Genomic DNA, 26,434 nt, shown 5'->3' on the forward strand with positions numbered 1-26,434 from the left:
TGCCTACAGGTAGCCCTCAGCCGGCCTGAATACCAGAGTCTTGGATTCCTGCATCAGATTCGGTCTCTTCTTCCATGACGTCAGGTCATCAGGGGTATAAAACATGCAGCTGACGCCATTACATCAGTTTTTCTTGCCCCAGATGTCAGGTGCCCCCACAATGGGAAGCAATTATACACCTCCATCAAAAAGAAAAAATACCAGAAAGCTTAAATACACCAAACAAGAAGGAAAGGTAGAGCCAAGAGAAGTCATGGGGCTGGAGGGAGGGTAACCAGGACTGCAACAGTGAATACACTCGAACATCTACATTTACGGTAAGCGTACACAACTGTACTATGTTCGTGTTTCACTGTTGCAGTCATCACATTTGGGTTGATTCCCAAAGCTAAGGAAGGGAGGAGGAAGTTACAGAGCATTAGGGCCAGCTATTAAGCCCTGTAAGACTGCAGTGGCAAAGCCAGCTCTGGATTTAGAAAAAATAGGCACGTGGTAATCTTTGAAGGCTGTCACGGAATTCTGTACAGCTAACATTTCTTTTTGGTTGATATGTAGGTGCATCTGTCTCAGGTTCCATTTGCCCTGAATGCACTGCCCTGCCACATGAGCCGCCCATGCATAGTCTGATGCATCTGTTGTTAGGGTTTGGGCGGCAGGGGGTAGAGTGAAAGGAAGCCCCTTGTTGTGGTAGCAGACCTCTGCCCACCAAAGAAACTGTCTTTATACAAGGAATGATAGGAATCATTGATTCCAGGTCCTGAGCATGTTGACACCATAGGCTTTTTAGATACCATTGGAGTTTCCTCATATGCAGTCTTGCATTTGGAATTAGTAGAGTGCAAGAGGCCATGAACCCCAGGGCTTGCAGAATTTTCCTTGCAGATAACTGGGTCTTTGTGGCCAGTAGTTTGAAGTAGGTTGTCAAATAAACTTGTTTCTCTGGAGTGAGGAAAGCCATCTGGGAAGTTGTGTTCAAGCTTGCTCCCAGGAATACAATCTGTTGGCAGGGTACTAGGTGAGATTTCTTTTTGTTTATGGTGTACCCCAGTGAGGTTAGAAGTTTCTTTACGAATGCCAGATGTGTTAATAGCAAGTCCTGGCTTTCTGCCTGAATCAGACAATCCGGCGGTGGTTCGTTTCTTTATTGTTTATGCTTTTTCCATGTGAAGGAGTTGTGGTTGTGAATCAGACAATCGTCCAAGTATGGGTATATTTGAATATTTCTCTGCCTGTAAAATGCAATGACTGGAGCTAGACACTTTGTGAATACCCTGGGCGCAGTAGATAAGCTAAATGGAAGTGCAGAGAGCTGATAGCGCATGGAGCCTGCCCTGAAGCGTAGGTATTTCCTGCAAGATTCCCTTATTGGAATGTGCAGGTAAGCTTCCTTTAAGTCTAAGGTTGCCAATCAGGCATCTTTGCCTAGCATAGGAAACAGCTGTTGAAGTGTTAGCATTATGAATTTTGGGATTACCAAAAAGGTGTTTAGAATAGAGAGGTCCAGGATAGGATGCCAGGGTACCAGGAAAAGTCTTGAATAAAAACCTTGTCCCCTTTCTTCTACTGGGACAGGTTGAATAGCCCTAATACTTAAAAGAGAGAGAACCTGCTGTAGAGCCTCTGCCCACTGATTTGGGGGTACATCTGGGCAACCATTTGGGGTTGGTAGGGTGTGGAAGTGGAATCTGTATTCTTGGGAAAATATATTCCAACCCATTTGTCCTGGGTAATGAGTTCCCAGTTTTTTTGCATGCAGGGCGTGCTTACCTCCTAAGGGAGCAGGCTGTTGAGTAGGGCTTGGAAGGGTTAAGGTTAAGTCATTGTGCCATTTTTCCGTAGGGGGGTGTCTTACTACTCCCTGCTTTGGAAGTGGGACCCCCCCCCACTGCTTAGGCCTGTGCGTAGCCTGAAACTGTAACCTAGGAGGTCTGCTGTTCCTGGGTTTGGACTGAGAAGGCCTGGAAGAGGCTGGAAAGGACCAATTCTTTGAAGGCTAATGCCTACTAAATCTGGAAGGCTGTACTTGCAGGAAATCTGTAATAGTTTGCATGGATTTAGCTTTTTCCTCCATATTTTTGAGAACTTCTTCTGCTTTGTTGCCAAACAGGCAGTCTTGGTTTAAGGAAGCATCCAGTAATTTAGCTTTAACATGATCTGGCAAGTTTTGCTCCTTATGCCAAGCGTGTCTTCTAAGTACAGACCCAGTGACAGCAGCCCTGCAAGGTGCTTCTAAAGAGTCAAAACCACATTGCAAAGTATGTTTACTAACTTGTTCTGCAGAATGCATTAAATCCTGTAATTCTTTGTGTTCAGCACAGCCAGGAATCAACATCAGTTTCTGTTTAAGTAGTCCCATAATATGCTGCTGGTACTTTAACATATGAAAATGGCAATTTAAAGCCCTAATGGCCAAAGTAGCAGAAGTATATACCTTCTTACCCCATCTGTCCAAGGCTCTAGAATCTCTATCAGAAGGGGTAGGGTTTTGGCAGCAGTAGCCTTAACGCCCCTTGGTCCTTGGGAAATGGTCTCTGGATTCGCAGTAGGATTCTTGAAGAGGAACTTGTGAGAGTCAGGTACTCTGCAATACCTGTCAGGTTTTCTTGGAGCTGGAGGTAAAGTGTCTGGGGAAAGGCTAGATTCCAAGAAAGCATCATCTACAATGTTCAGAACAGGAGGGATAGCTAGAGGCCTGTGTTGAGGGGGGAGTAAGAATTCTCTAAGCCTCTTTTTGGAGTCAGAAAAATACTGACTTTCCCAGCAGAAATGCTCCCTAAGGGTATGCAAGGTTTCACCAAAAGAAAATTCTTCTGGAGTGGAAGCAGAGGGAATGGAATCCTCTGCATCAGAATCTTCATAGTATATAAGGGCAAATCTTGGTGATCAGAAGAAACAGAAATTTCAGATTCCTGACCAGAAGAATCAGAGGGAAAATCAGTTCTAAGTCTCTTAGAGGAGGAAGGCTGGCTTCCCCTAATTAAGGTAATAAGGTCTTCAGCCATTCTAAGCATTTGTTTTTTAGGCATATGGGCCTGAGCATGCGGTTTGGACGTTGGTTTTCTAGGCATGGGTCTAGTTTTAGGCCTGGATGAAGAAGATGGCGTTAGTTTAAAATGCAAGTCTGTAAGCCTGAATACATCCTCAGAAGCCAGCCTGCACAGCAGCTCCGGACCCATCCAAGGTAGAGACATCCGCAGGTTCCATAGTCGAAGAAGCATCTCGTGGCATACCGGACCTCGAATGGTTCTCAGTAGAGGCCTGCGAATCTGAGGTAGCAGGCATCAGGGGCTGCGAAAGCACCTCACTGAGTACCGGCAGATTGGCGACTAGCTTAACGGAAGCGTCGTCGGCAGTTTTGGACCTATGCGGTCTCTGTCTTTATCCTTACGTTTTTTCGGAATATCGGTAGTCGGATGGCTTACCGAAGCCATTTCTGGATAGTTATACAGAGTACCAAAATAATTTGCTGCAAATATAGCCTGACGACAAATAGTTCGGGGCTTGAACAAGGCACAAAATTGACAGCGAGAGATTTCGTGGTCTGGACCTAAGCAAGGAATGCAGTACGAATTAAAATCTTTATGAGGTATTTGCTTTCCACAGGTAAGACAATTGTTAACTTTTACTGATATCGGTTAAGAGCAAGAAAAAAAGGATGCCCAACGGGGTACTTAGCTTTTTTGAAGACTTTGGCTCTGAAACTCGAAAACGAAAATTTCAGGAGTTGTGAACTGCTTCTGCTTTGGGCACCGCACGGCAAGAAAGACTGAAGTAATGGCATCGGCTGCATGTTTTATAGCCCTGACGACCCGATGTTATGGAAGAAGAGACAGCACCCGACACAGGAATCCAAGACTCTGGTATTCAAGACGGCTGAGGGCTACCTGCAGGCAGATAACCCAAATGTGATGACTGCAACAGTGAAACACGAAGAACATCCCTTATTACACCAGTCCCCCAAACCAACCTTCTAGGTGTTATGATGTTCAACCTATATATGGTCCAAGCAATTTAAAAAAAAAAAAAGTTCTCAAAAAACTTGGAACGCTATACAGATCTAAAGTATACCTTTCCAATAATACTAAAACCATTACTGCTAGAACCAACCTAGTCTCCACATATCTCTATACATCACCCATATTCATTAATCTCAACAAATCTGACTTAGCCAAAATAAATACCTCTTGCAACAAAATAGAAAAGTCTGTAACTGATTCACCCTTTAGGTCTCATCACTGCCAGGCCCTTAAACAATTACCTTGGCTAGAACTACCCAACCTGCTCACTCTTAACCAACTTACTATAGCCCATCAAATATTTTACCAACCTGAAAAAAACCCAGCTCTACAAGGCCTATTAAATCAATACTCAAGTAAGCGCTTACTACGATCCAGTAATAAATCACTAATAGACATAACTAGAAGTAAAAATATCTCAGGTGACTCCATATACTCCAACTACATCACAAAAATATGGAATGCCATACCCCTTTAACAGAAGAACCACAGCCAACAATGCCAACTGTAAAAACCTTCTCAAATCCCATTTAGCAAGCTCATGGATATGCACCTGTTTCAACCCAGCCTAAACTACCTACACAATATATACAGTCATTTTGACAACGCACGTGTCCTACATAGAAAGGCAAACATTGTAGAGTACTCACATAAGGCTAACATTATCTCTTGTGACTAATAATAGTGTCTTTTTTCACCATAGTATGCATACCATCTTATTATATTTCCCTACCCCTAAAATCAAATCCTGCAATTGTATATGACATCAACTTCATATTACATTAAGTAAAACACTTCTCATGTTCACTTCCCTTGTTTGAAAACTAAGCTATGCTACTCAAGATTTGCACAGACAGGTCTGACTTGGCTTTTCACTTCTATTTTTCATCTTTTCTTATCTCAAAGTGTTATCACTGTCACTTGTGTATATGAATGTATCTCTGTCCACTGTATAATGTGCGATATATTACTATATATAACTACAACCAAGTATAACTACCGCTACATGTAACCACTGCTAATTGTGTTTGACAACAATTTTTATAATGTATTAAGATGAGCTTTTTATTGTATACTTAGTGTTACATTATTCCTATTTTTATAACCTTGTACTGTTACTAATGGAGCTTTTCTCCTCGGGCCTCCACTGAAAATGGGCAGCCTGCCCAGTCGGACTTTCCCAATAAACAAGTGTAAACTAAAAATAAATAAAATACAATTTTCTATTTACCAACATGTTAAATAATGTGACCAACATCCCCTCCTTAGAACCATTAGAAAATCTGGACCATTCTGCAATTTAATTTTCTATATGCTTGATGGTAGAAAGCACAGTTGTGTACAATCTTACCATAACAGTAGATGTCCTTCTCTTGACTGTTGCAGTGTTCTTCATAGAAGGGATGTCTTCCCCAGGCAGTCTGATGCTCAGACAGTAAGAAAAAGCCTAAACAAGATCTTGTATGTGCCATACATCACATGTATGCTCCCCGCACAGAACATAGGGGATAAAAGGGACATATGGACGCAACAACCTTGAACTGAATTGCCCCAGAAGAGAAGAGTCACCATAGGACAAAGGAGTCCATGCACATTCAGGAGGAAAAAAATGCAGAATAGACAAGAGGGGGTTGAAGGGAGGGAGCAAATACTGCAACAGTGAAGAGAAGGAAATCTACTGTTATGGTAAGATTTTACACAACTGTACTATGTCCTTCTATATCACTGTTGCATTATTCTTAATAGAAGGAATAAGAAAAATGCTCAAGAAACACAATGGGAGGAGGAAGGCTGAGAGGAGCCCTCAACAAACCTACATAAAATGGTTTCAGCAAAACTTGCTCTGGCCCTAGAAATCATATCCAACTTGTAATGCTTAGTAAAGGTATGCACTGAAGACCAAGTAGCAGCTTCAAGGATGGAAATGGTGTCCAACCTCTTGAAGAAGGCACCAGAAGAGGCAACAGCCCTAGTGGAATGAGCTCTAAGAGAAGTAGACAGAGATTTGCCATGAAAAGAATAACAAAAGGAAATGGCCTTAGATATCCAGGAGGGGATGGTTTGCTTAAAACCAGCCAAACCCAAAGACCTAGGATGAAAGGAAACAAAAAGCTGATCAGACTTACGAACAGTCCTAGCTTTATCCAGATAGTACCTGAACTGTCTATACAAAACCAAGGTTTGCAGAACCCTCTCACTAGCAGACACAGATGAAGGGAAAAAGCAAGGGAGTTATACTGACTGATTCAAGGACAACACATTTACTACCTTGGGCATAAAAGAAGGTTTAGTTAGTAAGGAACACCCTGCCCTTGTGAAAAAAAACAAAAAAGGAAGGATGGCCATAAGGGCCTGGAGCTCAGAAATCCTGAGAACAAAAGTATGACCCAGCAACAAAATAGTCTTCCAGGTATAATGTTACAAAGAAATAGAACCTGCAGGGTCAAAAGGAGCCCAAGTAAATATTTCCAAAACTAAATTAAGGTCCCAAGGAGGAGGAATAGGTTTTCTTGGAGGCCTAACACAGACAAAAACTTACTGCCAAAGCCACGGCTTAAAACTCAATGCCATGAAATGCATTATAGTGCCTTTTGGCAAGCTGGCTGCCTCGTATAACTACATCATCAATAAAACTCACCCCTAAAAGTTGATTCACTAGTCATGGAACTGGGAACTCACACAGACAGTAACCTAGCCTTTGACCAACATGTGTCCAAGGAAGTAAGAAAATCCTTCTGTGTTGCTCAACTTATGAATAGGGCATGGCATCTAGGTCCAGAGAGATCACTGTACTCGGGTGTCATCAGATCCATCATAGAGTCTAATGCCCCTTTTGGTACGTACTTGACCAGACACATGTTGCAACTGGAATGTCCAAAAAGGTTCCTTACAAAAAGGATGTAGGGAGTAAACACAATTCGTATGCCAATAACCTCAAAGCCCTGTCTCTTTTTTCATTATCATACAGACGTCTGAAAGGTGATCTTTGCTTGGCGTGCAAGGCATCCCCGTACCCTGTTTTAATGTACCTTTTGCACATCTGCAAAACAAACAGCATCCAAACTACTAGACCAAAAGTTCTAAATTGTCAGACAGACAGATGTGTTTCTCAGAGAATTCCCATTCTCTGAAGCAGAGTCCCCATCCATGTGAAGCAGAGTCGCTCCCTAATCCTAATTAAGTGCAACTTGGGCCAGTGGATGGGTAATCAGAAATTCACCCCAGTCTGGAGACTACATCTCCAATGGACAGAGGCAGTTAGTAAATCACCTCTATATAAATCAGATATGTGGGTCACATTTGGGTTGTATAGCTAGGCTTACAAGGGCCTTATTGGTAGGTAGACTAGTATACACCTAAGAACCCATGGGAAAAGAAAACCAACCAAACTGACATTTTTTCCATTTACATACATTATACATCTCACATCTTTTTCTTGTAACTATCATCAATCAGTCCAACATTACATAAATTACTAAACTCCAGCCTTCCCTAAAACTGCACTTCTCCATTCTGAGCATTATTCTGAATGTACTGTTCCCATAATTTCCATCTATTTCCATGTAATTTGCTCGTTACTTTTTCTAAAGACACCTCTTTCAGTTCTTTTACCTCTTTTATCATATTCTGCACTTCAAATACAGTCGGTTTAGACTTTGATTTACATTTTCCAGTCAGCCAACAGAATTAAACTTAATAAGGGCTTACTACATCTAAGCAGTTCAGCTCCTGTGTCCCAGATCAGAATAATAATTTCCTTATTTACAGACATTCACCCAGTATTTCTGTACGGACTTTTTAAAACTTGCCAACTCATTGCACTGAGACAACATATCCTCCTAATTACAGTAAACTCTCAGTTAATCTGAACTCAAGCAACCAGAAAAAAAAAAATCGAAGAAATACAGTACAATTTTCATGTGTTGCACTTTCTGTCCCCCCCACAGAAACGTACTTCACGTTTTTAGAGTTTTAAAAAGGAAGATAGGAATAAATTCCCTCTCTCTCCAACCTAAGAACAAGTCAAACCAAACAAATAGTATAGAGTACAGTATTAGTCAGGCCTATTTTTACCAGTAACTCTCAAGCAACCAGAAACTATACAGTTATCCGGCAGATACCAATCCCCATGGGTGCCAGTTAACCGAGAGTTTACTGTACTTCTTTCTTCCCCATCATACACCTCCAGCGTTTTCTACCTACCTGAGAAAAATTCTTTGAAATGTGCTTGGGTTATAAAAATACTTATGCAAACACTTCAAAGGAAATACCTTAAACCTTCAGGACTTGCTGCATACCTGGAAGCCATACACATGTTCTCCTATTGCACTCTTGTAAATTGCTTTTCCAAACTCTTTTTAAAACCTTCTCTGATTTTTTATGCCTGACTAATTATCCCTTTTTTAACAGCAGCGTTTGTTCCAGACTCAACTAAAAAATCTACCAGAGTAGGTCATTCACTTAAAATTACCCTATCACTTTCTCTCTGCCTATATCAAAGCCTGCAGTCCAAGTGTCTTCTTGGTTTCATCCCATTCTATTACCTTTTCTTCTCTAGTTATTTGCTCCCAATACCTTGGTTCTTTTGCCAGTATTCTACAGTAAATTCTAGCCCCCTCCTGTCTATTTTCTGTACCATTACTTGCGGTCATCCTTACGTCAGAATCTCCTTTCTCCATTCTCATGCTGGCTTGGTTATTAGAATACATTCTGTTACATTATGAACAAGTTATGCATGTTTGTTATTGACCATAAGAATCTGCATCCAAAATCCTACTCCATCTCCATTTCTTGAACCCCCCCCCCCCACAACATCATCAACCCTTCCATTTTGAATTATAACATTCTGCTTATGCTATGTATATGACATGCAAATGTGTATCTTTAAAATATCCCTTCAAATCAGGTACTCAAACCACTTTGTTCTGCTGGAAGGATCAACTTCTCCTACGTAACTATTGCCCTCTTCCTCTCCTAGACAAATTTCTTCAGCTCTTTACTAATTGTCCACAACTTCACTTCTGGTTGATAAAAATATGCCTGTCCTATATATACAACTAAAGAGACTAAAAATGAACATTTTCACAGCTTGTACATTACTATCCTTATCCATAAACAAGAGCTTCCAGTTTCTCAGTTTTGTATCATCTTTTCTTCCATTTCTTTCAATGTATCCTTAGCTGCCATAACAAAAGCCTTTTTAATCTATAAATATGGGTATTGCCGAACCAAGTCGTGTGTTGGTACATAACTTATGGCTATAGCCTTTGTTTTATCTTCATTCATTTTGTATCCCAAAAAGACTTGAGACTGTCTCAAAATGTTCCACAACACTGAAATATCCTTTTCCTGACTTATCAGGCACAAGATATCATCATCTTCAAATAAAGCCAATGTTTCTAAATTACCATAACAATTGCATCCTTGCATTTATGAATTCCATATTTTATTTGCCATTGGCTCGAAATATAGAGCAAATAAAGAGGAAAATAGTACACCCTACCTGGTTCCTCTGTGTAAATATAACTTATCAGAGAGAAACCCACTCACTTTAATTCTTGCCTCTCATCCTTCACATATCTTCCTAATGACCCTTATTATTGCATCAGGAAATGCAAATGCTTCCAATGACCTACTCATAAAAATCCCAGCTTTCTCTATTGAATGCTTTGTCTGCATCAAGGCTCACTAACAGCTGTATCTTCCTATTTTCTGCTTCCCTCTGGATCATCATTTTTTCTATTAATGTTATCAAATTTTTGCCTCTACCTCACAAAACCGCAATGATCCATATCTATCAATTTTGGTAACACCTTTGCCATTCTTTTAGCTAGTACACATATAGACTTTATAATCATGGTTATAAATTGAAATTAGTCCATATGAAGCTGGGTCTGATGGGGCTTTACCTCCTTTAGGTAATACAGCCACCATAGCTTTCTTCCAAGATGCTACTGCTGCTTCCCCTGTTTTTAAAATACTGTTAAAATAAAATCTTTCAGATCTTTATCACTTTCTTCCCTCCTAACTTCTAAACGTCTACAACAATACCATCTGTTCCTGGATACCGTCCTAAAGATTGACCTTTAACCTTGGCATAATTAAGTCTTCCATAAATATTTCCATTTCTGCTCTTTCTTGATTCCCACAAAGCTCATAAAATTCCGGAAATATGTCTAATACCCCTCTAAGCAATTAACATTATTTCTTAACCATATCTCTTTCTTTTATTTCTACCCTATTTCTAAACTCCATTTTCATTTTATCCCACTCGCTACCTACATCATATGAAGATATTTCTAGCTTCTCTAATAATGCTCGAGTAGTTTCCACTACCCATTCCTTAAATCTCTCTCTTTTTAACAGGTAAGTGGGAAAATGTTTTACTTTTACATCATTACTGCACAATCTAAAAATAGCTTCTTGACTTGTGTTGAAGCTTTCAATCAAATGCACGTTTCTATGAAATATAACTTCTATCTAATGTAGCCCAGTTATTGTACCGTGGGGAATAATATGTAAATTATGTCAGAGCTCCTACTACTAAATTCACATTTTCCATACAAATATTTCATAAATTTCTTCAGAAAGCTACCCTCTTTTGTTATACTTTCCTTTCTAGGTCCCCCTAGCACATCTTCACTACTGCAAATCACAATCCAGTCCTCACCTACAAGTAGCATATCCTGTTGAAAGTGGATTATTTCTCCCCCAAAATTTCTTAAGCTTCATAATAGCAGTTTTTGGTGGAATATAAATACATACCAATGTAATCCTACTCTGTTGCCAATCGCCCCTTACTACTAAATCTAAATCTACTAAAAAATCTACTAAAAAATCTACTATTAAATCTACTTTTATTGCCTTTTTTCCTTTTCTATCACTTTTAGAGTCTCTCTAGCAATTAGTATAAGTACTCCCCTTTTCCTTTGCCCTGACATTCACTGAATATCCATCCTGAAATCCTTTCCTCGTCAAATTCACATACTCATTTCTTTCCGAATTTGTCAACTGCGGTACTGCTATTTACACTCTGCATTTCTTAACATAATTCAGTACTATTTCCTTTTCATCTATAGCTGTAAAGCCATTTATATTCCAATATAGATAGCACAGTCATTATGATAAAAATCTGTATTTTCCACATATTATGCATGTCAACTTTTTTGACAGTGTATTTCCAACTTTCATGTTACATACACACACTAATGTTTGGCAGGGTGAACTTTATACAGTTATTTCCTCTCATCACCATTTGAAACTATTTTACATTTTCAAGACTTTTTGTTTTAATGAACACACTCAAAAGAAAAAAAAACTAACTAAATGTATCTTCAAAACACCCTCATCCCCTATTAACTTAGAACAAACAAAGGAAACTATGTATATCTTCAAAAAATTAAGTTTAACCACCCAGGCAGGAATGAATGACCCAAATAGACAGATGCACCAACAGATATTATCTAACCAAAAGTTACTCATGCAACAGTGCATGCTACAGCATATGTTCCTACTAAAATAGACTTTTCTTCTCTGTATTCCCCTCCCATATGTGTAAAACTACTTGTATGCTTTCAGAAAACATTAACTATTAGCCCCAAGAAAAAGTGTACTAGCTATTCTTAAATAAAACAAAATTGTACACCGTTCTATTAAATGCAATAAAATGTTAAGGCTGTTAGAGAGGTTGCTGTCTCTTAGTCACTTCCAATACTTTCAAACTTTATTTTTCTCTAAACTGCCTGCCATTGTACCTTTAAATGCTGCATTTTCCTCAGCAAAGAATGCTCAGAACTTTCAAGATTACTTGCTTGCACCTGCAGACTGCTCATTTCCATGTAAAAGCAGTCAGCAATGAATCTTTGTAAATCTCATTCAGAACAGAATGTACAGCTGCCTTAGCAGCAGTCTTCTTGACTCTCACTGAAAATTTGACAATGGAAAGAAACAAGCTAATATCTTTGCAGATGTAAGAAGCTTGGCATTTTTTTCAGTTTTCATCATTTTGTCTTATTTTTCAAGCCTTCTTGCTTGCAAAACAATAGTTTATAGCTTAAACCAAGGACATTAATCTAGACATTCAGCCTTGTAAAAATAAGAGAAAATATCTCAATTATATATATAATATAAACAGTGCACTTTTACACCCAACATCAGCAGCCCAAAATCACAGCACATTAACTCATTCACTCCAACGTAGCTCAGGAAGTTTGCACTGTAACGTCCAATGGTTGGAGCCTAAGCCTTTTGACAGAATCAAATGATGTCCTCACATTTCAAACAAACATTCTTATCTCTGGAACCATAGAGGTTATGAAAGAAATATAATTGACACATCCTTCAGCACAATCTATATTTATAGTGGAAGTATTCTTTAGGTTCTAGGTCTTGATCTGAATTTTATAAATCACAGTAAACACAGAAACTATTACATTTGTTATATTTTGTAAACAACTTATAATATCTCAGCAACCACTCAAGTTACACACATACTGTCAACAGCATTTTATTCATCTAGCTGAGAGCTTTCATATGAGGCTAAGGAGTTCTGTCAGTGAGTTGTTGAGATATTTAGAAAAATGTGAAAATTATACCTATATAAATTAATATCATAAAAACAACAGTCAATATCTCTTTACCTGCACTAGACAGAGGTCAAATATTAATGCAGTTGAGTTTGCCATTATGTAAGCTTTAAGATGAAATCTTTTAAAACCTTGTACATTACATGGTTTTGGAATTATTGATGCAAATATGAACAAGTAATATTTGACACCTACAGGCATCAGTAGGAGTGAACTGCAGATGCAACTGAAGGTGTCACTCGGATGTAATCAGTTAACATCAAACTTGTTTTTGCCTAGCCCTTCTTCCTTTTTTATACCGCAAAGCCTATATTTCTTACAACCAAAAAAGTTTACTTTAGTATCTTTAACACATCCAACAGTCACTGAAGAGACTTCCCAACATTTAAAATATCTCTGATTTTGAGCTACACAAAACTTCTTTACTATATACAATATGCAGTTTATATCACAAAATGTTTTATAGAAATACTAAGAACAAAAATTGTTTTACTTACGTACTCACCTTCCTTTTTAGTGTCCTAGCCACCTTTTACTTGCCAAGTCATGTTTTATAAATGTGACTCATATTTTTTTAATGTGCAAAATAATTTTTGAAAGGATAGTACACAGCACTTGTCGACAATGTCTGGGTGTCCTCTCCCAAACATTTAAACCTACTACATACAGTCATGCACACAGGGTCTTCTAAAATTCTTTTATATACACTTTCAGTCAAATGATGAACACTTCTGTCACACAGCTAAAAAAGGAGGAAAAAATCAAGTGTTCTAACCTCTCTGTAAAACCTCAATAAATATGTTATCAATAAACATATGTCATTAAATCATCTTCAATTAATTCTTCTCATGAATTTAATATCACAGCAGTAATAATGGAACAGTTTCAGTTTAGCAAGTCTATCTGAAACCTACTCAGGGTAAAGTATTTAAGTTTGCTGTAAGCTCAAGTATCACCCAGTGTCTCACATCAAAGACAAGTGACATACTCACCGTCTCAGCCATGGAGTACTGAGAATTTAGTTGCTTCGATAAGCCATAGTCTCCAAGCTTGATTAGGTCTGCCTTAGTCAAGAAAATATTGAGACTCTTTATATCTCTGAAAAACAAAAATGCATGTAGTAAATTAAATGTTTTACCCCATTCAATCAATTTGCCTCTTTACCTTGTTCCAAACTTTGACCTACACTCAGCCATAAGTCTACAGAGATATTGCAATACATAAGCAGACATTCAAAACAAATTTTTGCATGAGGTAAAAAAGTTATGTCTTACCATAATGTTCTGTCTGTGCTGTCGATCTTCATTAATCCTTGACTGTGGGCCCGGTTCCAAGCATCAGAACTGACTCAGCTGTTATTCCAGCTTGCGCCTTCCAAACCCCCTGAGCTAAGCTCTACCCATAATGCTCCTCCCGAAATCATCTCAGATCAAGTTTACAAACAATAGAGACAGACAATAACAACAGATCAAAGGCCTTATCTGAGACTTTACACTGAAAGCCAATCTTTGGAGAGATTCTATCCACCAATAGTATTAGCACAGCCAATCTTTGGAGAGATTCTATCCACCAAGAGTATTAGGACAGGGGGAAGGAGGGAAGGAATGTCAAGGATTAGTGAAGATCGACAACACAGATGGAATGTTATGGTAAGACATAACTTCTTTAACTGATGTTGTCAATCTTCGCGTAATCCTTGACTGTGGGACAGAGTCCCAAGCTGCCTGAATCTTGGGAGGTCTCATGGAAGAATATTCCTGAGCACCATTGAGCCGAATGATGCACATCCCCTAGAGACCAAGTCCAGTTTGTAATGCATAATAAAGGTATGAGGAGAAGCCCATGTCGCCACAGCACAAATATCATCTAAAGAAGCTCTGGCATGAAAAACTGCAGATGCTGCTATTGCTCTAGTTGAATGAGCTCTAACAGGTCTTGGTGGGTGGAGTCACTTCCTGTTATAAACAAAGGTGAAACAGTCTCCAAGCCATTTTGTAACCTTAGATACTGGACATCCTACATTGGCTGAAGAAAAGAAAATAAACAGCTGTCAGACTTTCTGATTTCCTTTGTTCCTTGAAGATAAAAACACAATTGCCTGTGTACATCTAGCAAGTGCAGACAGTACTCCTCTTTACTGGAAAACCTCTGGTAAGGAGAGGGGTTAGTCCGAAGGGAGACCCTGTCCTTATGAAGATGAGGTAAAGGGGTTTTGCAGGATAAAGTATTTCAGATATTCTTCTGACAGAAGTAATAGCTGGCAAAAATAAGGTTTTCCAGGACAAGAATTTTATGTCCCAAGTTGCTGAAGGCTCAAAGGGTTGACAAACAAGTGACTGGAGTACTAGATTCAAATTGCATGGTGCAGAGGGTTCCTTGAATGGAGGTCTGAGCATTAAGGTTCCTTTTAAAAAGGTTTTTCAAAGTTTATGTGACATAAGGGACTAGAAGTTTTAACCAACATAGAAGTTAGAAATCACAGTAAGGTGCACAAGAATGGTGGAAGCTGAACTGCCTGCCTCAAAGAGTGAAGCCAAAAAATGTAGAATTTTATCAATAGGTGCTCAAGACTGTAGTCTAGTGGCCATGTATTTATTATTTATTTTATTTTGCATTTGTTGACCGGGATAGTCTGACTGGATATATGTCCATTTTCAGCGGAGGCCCGCGGAGAAAAGCTCCAGTTAACACAGACAGGACATAACAGATATGAGTCAAACATATTTACAAAGCCCTCTAGTAGGTACTCACAATATACACAGTGTGTAACAGTATACAAAAACAACAGGTTGCAGCAAGCTATTAAGAGCACGAGATGAGTACAATATTAGTTTAAATAAGGCATTGAATAAGTAGTGATTAATCAGGGTTAGTACAGGAACAAAGCCAGTGCTCTTTAAAATACTGTTTGAGGCTTTTTTTTGAAGCGACTTAAAGAAGGTTCAAGGGTAAGGTTAGATGGAAGTGAATTCCAAGTTTTACCAACGACATTGGCAAACAGGGAGTCGCTGGCTGAGTTAATGTGTTTGTGGGTTTGGACCAACAGTTTATTGGATGATTGTAGTTGCCTTGAATTACTGTATGGCTTTATGATATTTTTGAGTGCCGGAGTATTTTCAGGGTGGTACAGAATTTTGTGTGCTACTATAAGCTGATTGAACAAAAGTAGGCTAGGCAGTTCTAGCCACCCGAGAAGTAGGCTAGGCAGTTCTAGCCACCCGAGAAGTAGGCTAAGCAGTTCTAGCCACCCGAGAAGACTGAGGTTTTGATAGTGATGTGTCCTATATGTTAAGCCTATGGCAAATCTGGCAATATGGTTGTGAGAGAGCTCACTAAGTTCAGTTTTGCTCAAATTGGAGAGTATGGGGGAGGCATATAGAAGGGTAGAGAGTAGGTGTGAACGGGCAATTGCAGTCCTGGCTAATGGAGTTAGAAAAGGTTTGCTTCTATATAATGAGTCGAGCTTATTAATGGTTTTTATAGTTTTATTGATGTACAGATCAAATTTGAGATTATTGCCCACTATTACTCCTAAAAGCTTAGTATGGTCCTCTGGAGAGATAGAGGTACTGTTGTTGGATGTTATGGAAAAGGAAAATTAGGTAGATCTACTGGTGGGGGTAAAGAGGAGCAGTTTAGAGAGCTAATTTTCAACTGTGTTAAATGTGTTTTGTGTTAAGGTTTGCAGGTCTAAAGGGAACGAGGCCGTACAGATCAGGGTAGAATCATCTGCATATTGAATGCAGGTTGCATCAGGGATGGCAGTATGAAGATTGTTGACCAAGACAGAAAAGAGTAGAGGACCTAGCAGCAGGGTGGACAGTTTGCCCTGCCATAATACAGCCTGTTTTCTGCCATTCATACAGGATAGGACAGGAACTACTAACTAGCATGGTTAGGGAGATGGATTTTAGGTAATGGATGAGTAATTTGTGGTTGACCATATCAAAGGCCTTCGCCAGGTTTAGAAATAGGGATGAAGATAGCTAGTTGTTCTTCCTATTTTGAAATATGATATTTGTAAAAGAAAAGGGGGTGGAGGTGGTGCTGTGATGTGGCTTAAAGCCATGCTGAGAGTTGGCAAGCAGACCGTTCTGAATGAGATAGTCCATAAGCTGCTTATGAATGCACTTCTCCGTTAATTTGGCTAGTAGTGAGAGAATGGCAATGGGTCTGTAGTTGGAAAGTACTGTTGAACTTCCACCTTTGTGGAGTGGGATAACATGGGATATTTTCCAGATTGAGGAGACCGTTCCATCAGTTAGTGTTCTATTGATTAGGATAGAGATGAGGAATGCTATGGCGTTGGCAGCTTTTTGTAGGTACTCTGCAGGAAGGAGGTCAGCAGAAAGGGTGGTTGGTTTTAGTTTTTTGATAAGGGATCGGATAAAAGTGGAAGAGACAGGTTGGAAGTTAAAGGGGGGATGAGAAGTGGGTGTGTTAGTGGTAGAGTTAGAGTGGGATGGAGTAAGTTGGTTAGCTAAGGACTGAATTGTTTCAATGAAAAAGTTATTAAAGGCAGTGGCAACAGTTTCTGGGGATTTATGGGTGTAGTTTGTTGGGGCTGGGGGAGTAGATTGTCCTGGATGAAGAAATCAGTTAATTCCTGCCCAAAACTTTTGGGGATTGTTTTGGTGTTTAAATTGGAGGTTCTGGTAGTAGTGTTTTTTTTGTCTAGAAAAATGAGTTTTTTGTATCATTTCTAAGTTGATGATATCTCACTTGGTCGAGGGGAGCTTTAGTTGTTCGCCATTTGGTCCAGGCTATATTTCTAAGTTTGATTTTTATCTTAGTTTCCTTTGTGATCCATGGAACAGTATTAGATTTAGTCTTTATAGCATGTGCAGGAGCATGGGATTCAAGGATGCTCAGGAATTTATTGTTAAAGAAAGTTACGGCTTCATCTAGTGGTAGATTTTTTGGATTAACCAGTTGACCGATTTAAGTTCATTTAGGAAGTTAGTAGGATTGAAGTTTTTATTATTTTATGATTGTTTTGTACGTAGTCTTGTGGTGGGTTTCTGCCTTATGCTTAATAATATAAGTTAATGAATGATCACTTAGGTCATCGGGGAGAGTCCTAGCTGTATACAAGTTTGGGTGGCTATTGATAAGTATCCAATCTAAGATACTTATCCTGTTTGTGGGTTTACTAATCCTAGTGGGAAAGGTTATTACTTGTGTGAGCCCAAATAGATTTATATGGGTGACAGGGGATTCAGCTGAGCAGGTGCACCAGTCGGTGTTAAAGTCACCAACAATGGTTTCTTGGGGGTAGGTAGTGGATAACCATTGGAGGATATCTTCCAGAGTGCTTATTTTATTGCCTGGGGGAATGTAGACACAGACAATATTTATACTTTTATTACTGTTAATTTGCAGTTTGGTAATGAGGATTTCTTCGTTATTAAATGAGGGCAGTTGAACTGGATCTCTATTAACACAATGTATTTTTGTAAATAACTGCTATCCCACCTCCCTTCTCAGCTGTTCGGTCTAATCTGTGTATGTTGTAGCCCAGGGATAATACCTCATTATCGGCAGTAGCAGGTTTAAGCCAGGTTTCTGTAAGACACATTATGTCTGGGGAATAAACTGCTAAGAGAGCATGCAGGTTGGGGATTTTATTATTTATACTGTGAATAGTCAAGTGAAATGTTCAAGTGAAAAAAACATTTAGTAAACTTTAGCCACTTGTAATGGCATATTTTTCTTGTTAATAATTTGTGATGGGCCAGAATGATGCATTGGACCGGTGAATTGAGAGAAAGATGCCTGGCGATCATGAGAACTGGAGAGGCCAATGCAATGAGCTTGAGATGTTGCAGATTTGGATGAACCAGTCCCTCTAGGTGGGACAATAGGTCTGGAGCTGGGTTCAGTATCCAGAGTTTCTGAAGTAGATGAGGCCAAAAGAAGGGAAACCAGACATGCCGAGGCCAGAATGGGGAAATGAGGATTATACTGTTCTTCGACCTGTTAGCTTTCTTTAGAAACCGACATATTAGGAGAACCAGCTGGAAGGCATACAATAGACCAGGGGGTCAATTGTGCAGGAGAGTCTCCCTGGGTGACTCCCCGGTGGGGGTATAAGGGCAAAGTAACTGCTGCACTTGTTCAGAGGGAAGGTGAAGAGGTCAAAGCAAAAATGGAATATCTCATCCTCTACTACTGGATTGTGATGATTACTTGTGAAGCACGAGGAAGGATCTGATCAGCTTGTCTGCAATCACATTGGAGCTCTACAGAATGTGCGTTGCCACCACCAAAAAGAGATCAGAAGAAATTGCCAAACTCTGAGCGCTTGTTGACAAAGAGGGTAAAGATCTGGTTCTCCCTTGCTTGTTGTTGTACCAGATTACCGCATATTGTGCGTTTGAACTGCAATTGTTCTCAAGGGGAGGGTATCTTGAAATGTCTGCAATGTTAAGAGCACTGCCATCGTCTCTAGAACATTGATATGCAAATTGGCCTCCAGCTGGGACCAAGTGCTTTGGGACGGTCTTTCCCAGATAATGCGCCCCCCCCCCCCCCCAATCTGGGAAGCATCATTTTTCGCTATGGCTTGGGGTTGAGGAGGGACAGAGACGGCCCGACAATATTTTGTTAGAGTGATGCCACCAACTTAGGTCTTCCTTGCATCGAGAGGTGATCACAATCAGATGGGACATTGTTTGATTCAATAAGGACCATTGGGCGGTCAAAAGCCACTGAAGAATTCGCATGGAATTTCTGGCCAGGGGAACTAGAGTGATAGAGGCTGCCACTGACCCTAGAGTCTGTAGAATGAGTCTCGCTATTACTTTCTTGCTGCGAATGATCTGACTGACTTGTGATCTGATCCTCTGAAGTCTTCCTAGGGGAAGAGATATAATGCTGGTGACTGTGTCAAACATAGCCCCAATGAATTCCAGTTGTTGGGAAGGTTCTAAATGGTATTTTTCATGGTTTATAGTGATTCCTAAGTCCGTGCAAAGGTGAAGGGTATAATCTCATGCTTTTACAATTTGACACCTGGTGGAAGTGTAAAGGATCTAGTCGTCTAGATAAGGAAACACTCAGAATCCTAGCAGTCTGAGGTGAGCTGCAACCACAGCTATGCATTTGAACACCCTTGGGGCTGTGGTGAAAGCAAAGGGCAGGGCCCTGAACTGATAGTGACTGCCTCCCAGCTTGAAGCGCAGGTATCTTATGGACCATTTGTCCATTTTTATACGGTAATACGCATCCTGAAGATCTACTGAGCACATCCCATGGTCTTTTTCTAAGAACAAAGTTGAGACTGAACCAAGACCATCCAGAATTTGGTTTGCTGAGCAGATTTGTTCAACTGACTGAGATCCAAAATTGGCCTCCAGTCTTCTGTTTTCTTTGACACTAAAAAGAATATTGACTAAACCCCGGATCCTCTCTGGTTTGGTGGGACTGCTTGGATGACTCTTGTCGAGTAGGTTTTGAATTTCTAAAACTGCTGCATCCCTGTGACTGGGTGGAACGTCTGGGATTGTTTTTAGCTTTTTGGTTCTTCGAAAAAGGGGATGTTGTAACTTCTGGTTATAATACTCAGCACCCATTTGTCGGTTATCATTAGATAGCCAGATTGGTGCAGGGATAATCTTTCCCTGACTGCCTCAAGAGGAAGACAATCAGGCCTCCTTTCAGGAGTGCTGATAGGAGTTATCAGGGACAGAGTCCCTGGAACCTTGATTTTGTGGGCTATTTCTGCCTCTTGAGTGGCGTGTGCCCCGGGGGAAGTCACTGCCAAGTGAGTCCTGGATGGTCCTTGGGACTTTTTGAACTATAGCCTCCCACTTCTCTGGTTCCTGGAATAAGGCCGCCGAGGAGTGGAAAACCGCAAGCCCACAGCAGAAAGGGTCTTTCCATCTTTCTCACATCTGCCTAGTCTCTTTAACCTTGGAGCCAAATAGGGAAGTTCTGTCAAAAAGAGTGTTGATGAAAGAAGACTTAAATGGCTCCCCAAAATCATATAAGCGCGCGCACCCAGGTGCTTCTCCTGATGGCTATGCCTGAACCCACTGCTCTTGTCTCTCTTTGGCAGCATGAGCCATTAGCCTCATGGACGATTTGGAGATAGATTCTAGGGTGGCGAGCTGAGACATCACTTTGTCCCAAACTCCTTCAGCTAATGCTCCCGCAAGAGTATCTGATAGCTCTTTAATCAGATCTCCTTGAAGACTGGTAAAGTATGCCATATAATTCAAGCACCTGAAAGCGAAGGTCACTGAAGCATACACGTGCTTCCCAAATCTATCCATTGTCCTCAACTCTTTGTTAGGAAGATGAATAGTAGGACTTTCGTCAGCAAGTTCCCTCTTGGTGGCTGCCGCTACCACCATGGCATGCACAGTGGTTCCTTTGTCCCAGTGCTGTTGATCCTGAGGGGCAGAGAGAATACGGTCAGGTTTCCTTGGGATCGGCTCAATACAGTCAGCTAACTTCCAAGCCCACTGAGTGATCAGCTTAATAAGATCGTCACCGGGTGGAGAAATCCAAGCGGTAGAGAGTTGGGCACAAAAATCTCCAAGTGTACAGATTCCTCCGAGGAAGGCTGGAGGGTAGTCCCGCCACCCCTCTGTTTAAGAATTTCTAGGATGTCACCAAAGGAATCCTCTTCAGGGGCTGACTTAGGGAAACGTTCCCCCTCACTGAAATCAGTATCTTCTGTGAAGGGCTCTTCAGGAGAGTCCAAGTGGTTCCTCTTGCCCATCTCTTTGAAGGTACCTCTTCTGTGGCGTGCTCCAGAGAGGTATCCGAAGATGACAAAACCAATCTGGTTTGATCCTGAGACTTTTGTGCCCTCTGTCCCAGGGAAGACACTGGAGGAAGCTCCAGTCGTGGGCACCATGGCCTGGAAGGCAGCCACCCCCTTCCCCAGTAGAGGGATGGGAACCCAAAACTGAAACAGACTCCTTCAGAACCATGGTTCCACCTCGCTCCATGGAAGCCATCTCCAATGCCAAAGCCAGTGTCGAGCTTACATATGCCGATGCACCAAGGGGCATGGACGGCTCTGAAACCTTCAAAGTTGAACCCTGCCCCTCAAAACAGACAATGAAGCCCTGACTCCAGGAGGTCTCAGGGGCCGAGAGACCCTAAGAACTCAGGGTAGCTATCTGTGCTGGAGTAGAGGCTCTAACCAGCACCGAAGTAGTTGAAGCCAGGAAAGCTGGTATCAAGGGCTCTGAAAACTCAGGTGGAGTCGAAGGAGGAATAATCATTGATGTGGAAGATGGTAAGATTCCAGAGCTAACACTGCTTGGAACAGAAGAAGGGATTAATCCTCTTGCCGTAAGGAGCTGATCCACCAGTCTCAATGTCAGATTCGGATAAACTCTTGATGGATTGAACTAAGGAAGCTGATGGAAATTTTGGAGTAGTGTCTCCAAAAAAGGAGTGGGAGGGCAATCCACAAAGGGATCCACTGATGAAGAATATTTGGTATGTGGTACGTACAGGAGCGAAGGATCCTTGGGTTCCGGACAATTGGTTGGAACAGTAGTATCTCTAGTTGGCATTGGCACTGAAGAAGTCAGTGCAGAAAGAGGCACTGCTAGCACTGAGGACTGAACAGTTTGGCCCACCGGTTCCAAAGAAGTTGTCAGCACCATGGGAGACTTGACCATTTTAGTTGGCAGTTCCAATGAAGGTTTCACAACTGACTTGACTTCTTTTCTTAGGTTTGGACGAGGAAGAAGACGCAGAAGAACTGGCTTCAGTTTTTGAACCAGATAAGGCCTCATCAAAGTCTGACTTAGGCAAGCCTTTCAAAACTAGTTTATTTTTACGTTTGATGAAAGTCCTCTGGCTAAAGTTTAGACAGATAGCACAGCCCTCTTGTATATGGACCACACCAAGACAATATACACAAAGTGCGTGTCCATCTGGGTTTGGCATCTTCCTGTCACATTTTTGACACCTCTTGAACACAGAAGTGCCTTTGGAGGGTTTGTCAGCCATTACTAAAAGACACGGGCCACAATACACACACACTCACACAAACAGTTGTACTAGCAAGTGAGACAAGAAAAGGCTTCTTTTTTTTTTTTTACCTAAGCAAGCAGAGAGAAATACCAGCTATGGTATTCAGGAATACCTGAAGGTAAAGGGGAGAAAAGTACCAATGATGGTACTTGAGAAAAAACTACCAAATGGTAGAAAAGGAAAACACACACATACACACACACACAAGCTAAAGTATCAAAGGGAAGAGCGGGTAGTACAGATATAAGGGATAATAATCAGAAGAAAAAATTAGAAGAGTGTAACGTAACTTACAGTGTACTTGAAAAATAGCTTTCACTTGAGAGCCCAGAAAGAAGGCGTCTGGCACTATGAAGAGACAAATGAGATCAGAGGTGATTTGAGGAAGAGCATTATGGGCAGAGCTTAGCTCAAGAGTTTTGGAAGGCACAAACTGGAATAATGGCAGACTTGGTTCGGAACAGAGCCCACAGTCAAGAATTATGTGAAGATTGACAACACCAGATCTACTATTAGGACCCATGACACCCCCACCCCCAGTCCTATAAGGTCCAACGTGATTAACAATGGAGGAAATTAGTGGAGTCATATGGAAGAAATCATCTGGCCTCGACTTAAAAGGGAAAATGGATAGTGTACATAAAGCGCATCTATTTCAGGAACATCTTGAAGGATCTACTGATATAGCCTTTGCCCATACACCTGTACTACCTTTCTTTCAGAAGGCTTCTAAAGCATATTTTTTGCAATAAATACAAAGTCACATGTAATAAAACTGTAAATAGAAGAGAATCCCCCCCCCAAAAAAAAGTATGAAGTAGGACAATGCCACACATTAGGAGCTCTCCAGAAAGACAATCCTACAAAAGGACATCACAGACTCTGAAGTCGGGTCTCAAAATTAATGCCTCAAAAGAGTAAGTACCATGAACCATGTGTTAGTAGCATATGTATTAGAAAACTTCGGCAACCCGAACAAAAACTAGTCACAAACTGTAAACAGTGACTAAGAATGAAAAAGAAATGGCCACACAAACAGGTGATATAGTTTAAGCTTTCTTCCACTTTTATTACTCGTGGACTTCTTCAGAAAAACCAGGACGCCTCCCTACGTCCTGGTTTTATGACAAATACACAGGAAGTGATGTTAAAATCATTGACATCATGTTTTACATTCAAAAATAAAAACAACACATTATTTGCATTTCAATCATGTAACGCTAAGACCTAAACTCATATTATTCCAACACATTCTTGCTAAAAAGAGTAATGCCTTGAAAAAGGCATACTAAAAAATCATTTTGAACAGTTTATTACAATTGTTTGAATTTCTATAGTGTGTTTTATATTGATCTATAGAAATTGGTGACTAAAATTTTACTAGTATAGATGACAAATCACATTTCTATAGTGCCTTATTACTTGAATATGATGGATCGCATTCCTATAACACTGATAATAGTGACTAACTTAGATCTATCTAATGTCTAACTAATATCCCTCTTAAATTACCATGTACTGGGAAATGGACGTATGGTCATCCAACTAAGTGAAATAACTGACCACTGAACAATCACCATGTTCAGGTGGATGTATAGTGTTCATTTTAACTGATGTCCTGCTCTACCAAAACTACATGTACAGTACATGGTAATTTAAGAGGGATATTAGTTAGACATTAGATAGATCTAAGTTAGTCACTATTATCAGTGTTATAGGAATGCGATCCATCATATTCAAGTAATAAGGCACTATAGAAATGTGATTTGTCATCTATACTAGTAAAATTTTAGTCACCAATTTCTATAGATCAATATAAAACACACTATAGAAATTCAAACAATTGTAATAAACTGTTCAAAATGATTTTTTAGTATGCCTTTTTCAAGGCATTACTCTTTTTAGCAAGAATGTGTTGGAATAATATGAGTTTAGGTCTTAGCGTTACATGATTGAAACGCAAATAATGTGTTGTTTTTATTTTTGAATGTAAAACATGATGTCAATGATTTTAACATCACTTCCTGTGTATTTGTCATAAAACCAGGACGTAGGGAGGCGTCCTGGTTTTTCTGAAGAAGTCCACGAGTAATAAAAGTGGAAGAAAGCTTAAACTATATCACCTGTTTGTGTGGCCATTTCTTTTTCATTCTTAGTCACTGTTTACAGTTTGTGACTAGCATATGTATTACTTACCAGAACATTCCACAAGATAAATACAAAAACAAGCAAGACCCTTCACAAGCACTTGAGAGAGGGATGTCCTTTTTGTTGCAGCAAAAACAAGTTAATCATTTGGATAAGAACAGTTTTGAAAGTGGGTTCCTCTGTCTACCTTTAGAAAAGCAGAAATTAGTTGGACAGCCTGACAGACTCTGGACAAGCCAGGAAAAATCAAAGTTACCACAAAAAGTCACAGAGAGGTACAGCTGAGTGACGTATTCACCAAACATCAAAAGAACTGAATTCATAAATGGCGTCTTGGTCATTTTTCATCTTTTGACGGCCATAGCAGGAGGTATTAAACTTCAGTGCACCAGAATAAGTTAGAAGGACAACCTTGGTCCTGTGCATTCTGCAAGAATACTGTTCTAAGCACAGATGGGAAGAAGCACAAAGACAACTCTGGAGTTACTGCTGGGTCAAAGCATCCTGGGCTATTACGGATAACCAATGCTGCACTTGGCATTGGTCAGGGATGCAAACAGCAAGGCCCTCTCCAGTAGCAGAACAGAGCATTCACTGCTGACTGACAGTATGAGGCACCACTTGTGAGGCATCGATAAGCATCATCTGAACTTCTCTGCTAGACAGCTAGTATGAATGTTAATATGCAGTGCTGTCAGAAAGTAGTGTATCAACATGGCCTTTTTCCACAGCACTGCTGCCTCCCAATACAGAGGGTAGCAGCGGGTTCCCTCTTGCAAGCTGATGTACTAGATCAGTGTTATATTGTCAGAGTAAATGGAAATCTCATTCATGGGAAGAGAGTCCTGTAAAGCTTGCAAAAGCTGAATATCTCCAGGATGCTGATTTGCAGGGAGGCCTCTTGCATCGACTGGGTCCCCACGTACTGTCTGCCTAAACAACGCTTCTACATCTCGGGGTATATACATCTATTGTGATCACAACACATTCCTCTGTTTTGATGGACATGATGGCAGAGTGAAGGATAAAGAGCAAGTTCTATGAAAGACACTGCTGGTGAAGCCGCCACTGTAGATGTTGATGGCAAACCTTTGATAATGGAACTGGAAGGGAAAAAAGAATTAGAGCTCTAATGTCATTAGACATTCACTGAATTACCCTAATTCTGCATCTCACAAAGTGGATTAAGAAAACAGCTGTTGCTATCAGATGCACAGCATGGAGACAGATCAGCTTGAGGATGGACAGAAAATCAAGAATTGTGGATTGAACTGGGAAATTCTGTCTGGAGAAAGACCAACTACACAGGTCCTCATATCCAAATGACATTTAACAAATGTCTGTGCTTGAGATAGCTTCAGCTGGGATTTAGTGTTCTCTGAAATCCTCAAGGACCTGAACAATTGCAGCAAGTCATCATTGTTTGATTAGTGTCTCCCTTGTTGGGGCTAACAATGCCAGTTGTCTGAGAAACAGAAAATTCAAGTACCTTCAACCTGCTTGTTTGGCAAACATGCTGGGAGTGAATTGTCACTGACTGGCCTCAACCATGTTGCACAGGAGTCACTTAGAATGCCTTGGCTGTCTTGAAATGCAAACAGGCATCCTACAGTGCCAAAGACCACATCCAGTCTCCCTCTTGCAAACATGAGTGGACTGACCACACTGTGACATTTAATTTTT

At 40.4% G+C, this 26,434-nt stretch overlaps 1 protein-coding gene across 1 annotated transcript in view; it reads right to left on the reverse strand.

The window, feature by feature from the left end:
* NEK9 (NIMA related kinase 9) overlaps nucleotides 1–26,434 on the reverse strand; it is a 1,697,515-nt gene that overhangs the window by 1,328,832 nt on the left and 342,249 nt on the right. The window contains exon 5 of the mRNA XM_044073912.1: nucleotides 13,594–13,699. Coding sequence (XP_043929847.1) covers nucleotides 13,594–13,699 — 106 coding nt within the window. The remainder of the gene's footprint in view (nucleotides 1–13,593; nucleotides 13,700–26,434) is intronic.

Source organism: Protopterus annectens, chromosome 6.part0 (genome assembly GCF_019279795.1).
Source record: "Protopterus annectens isolate FY-2018-M chromosome 6.part0, PAN1.0, whole genome shotgun sequence".
Classification (NCBI taxonomy): domain Eukaryota; kingdom Metazoa; phylum Chordata; order Ceratodontiformes; family Protopteridae; genus Protopterus; species Protopterus annectens.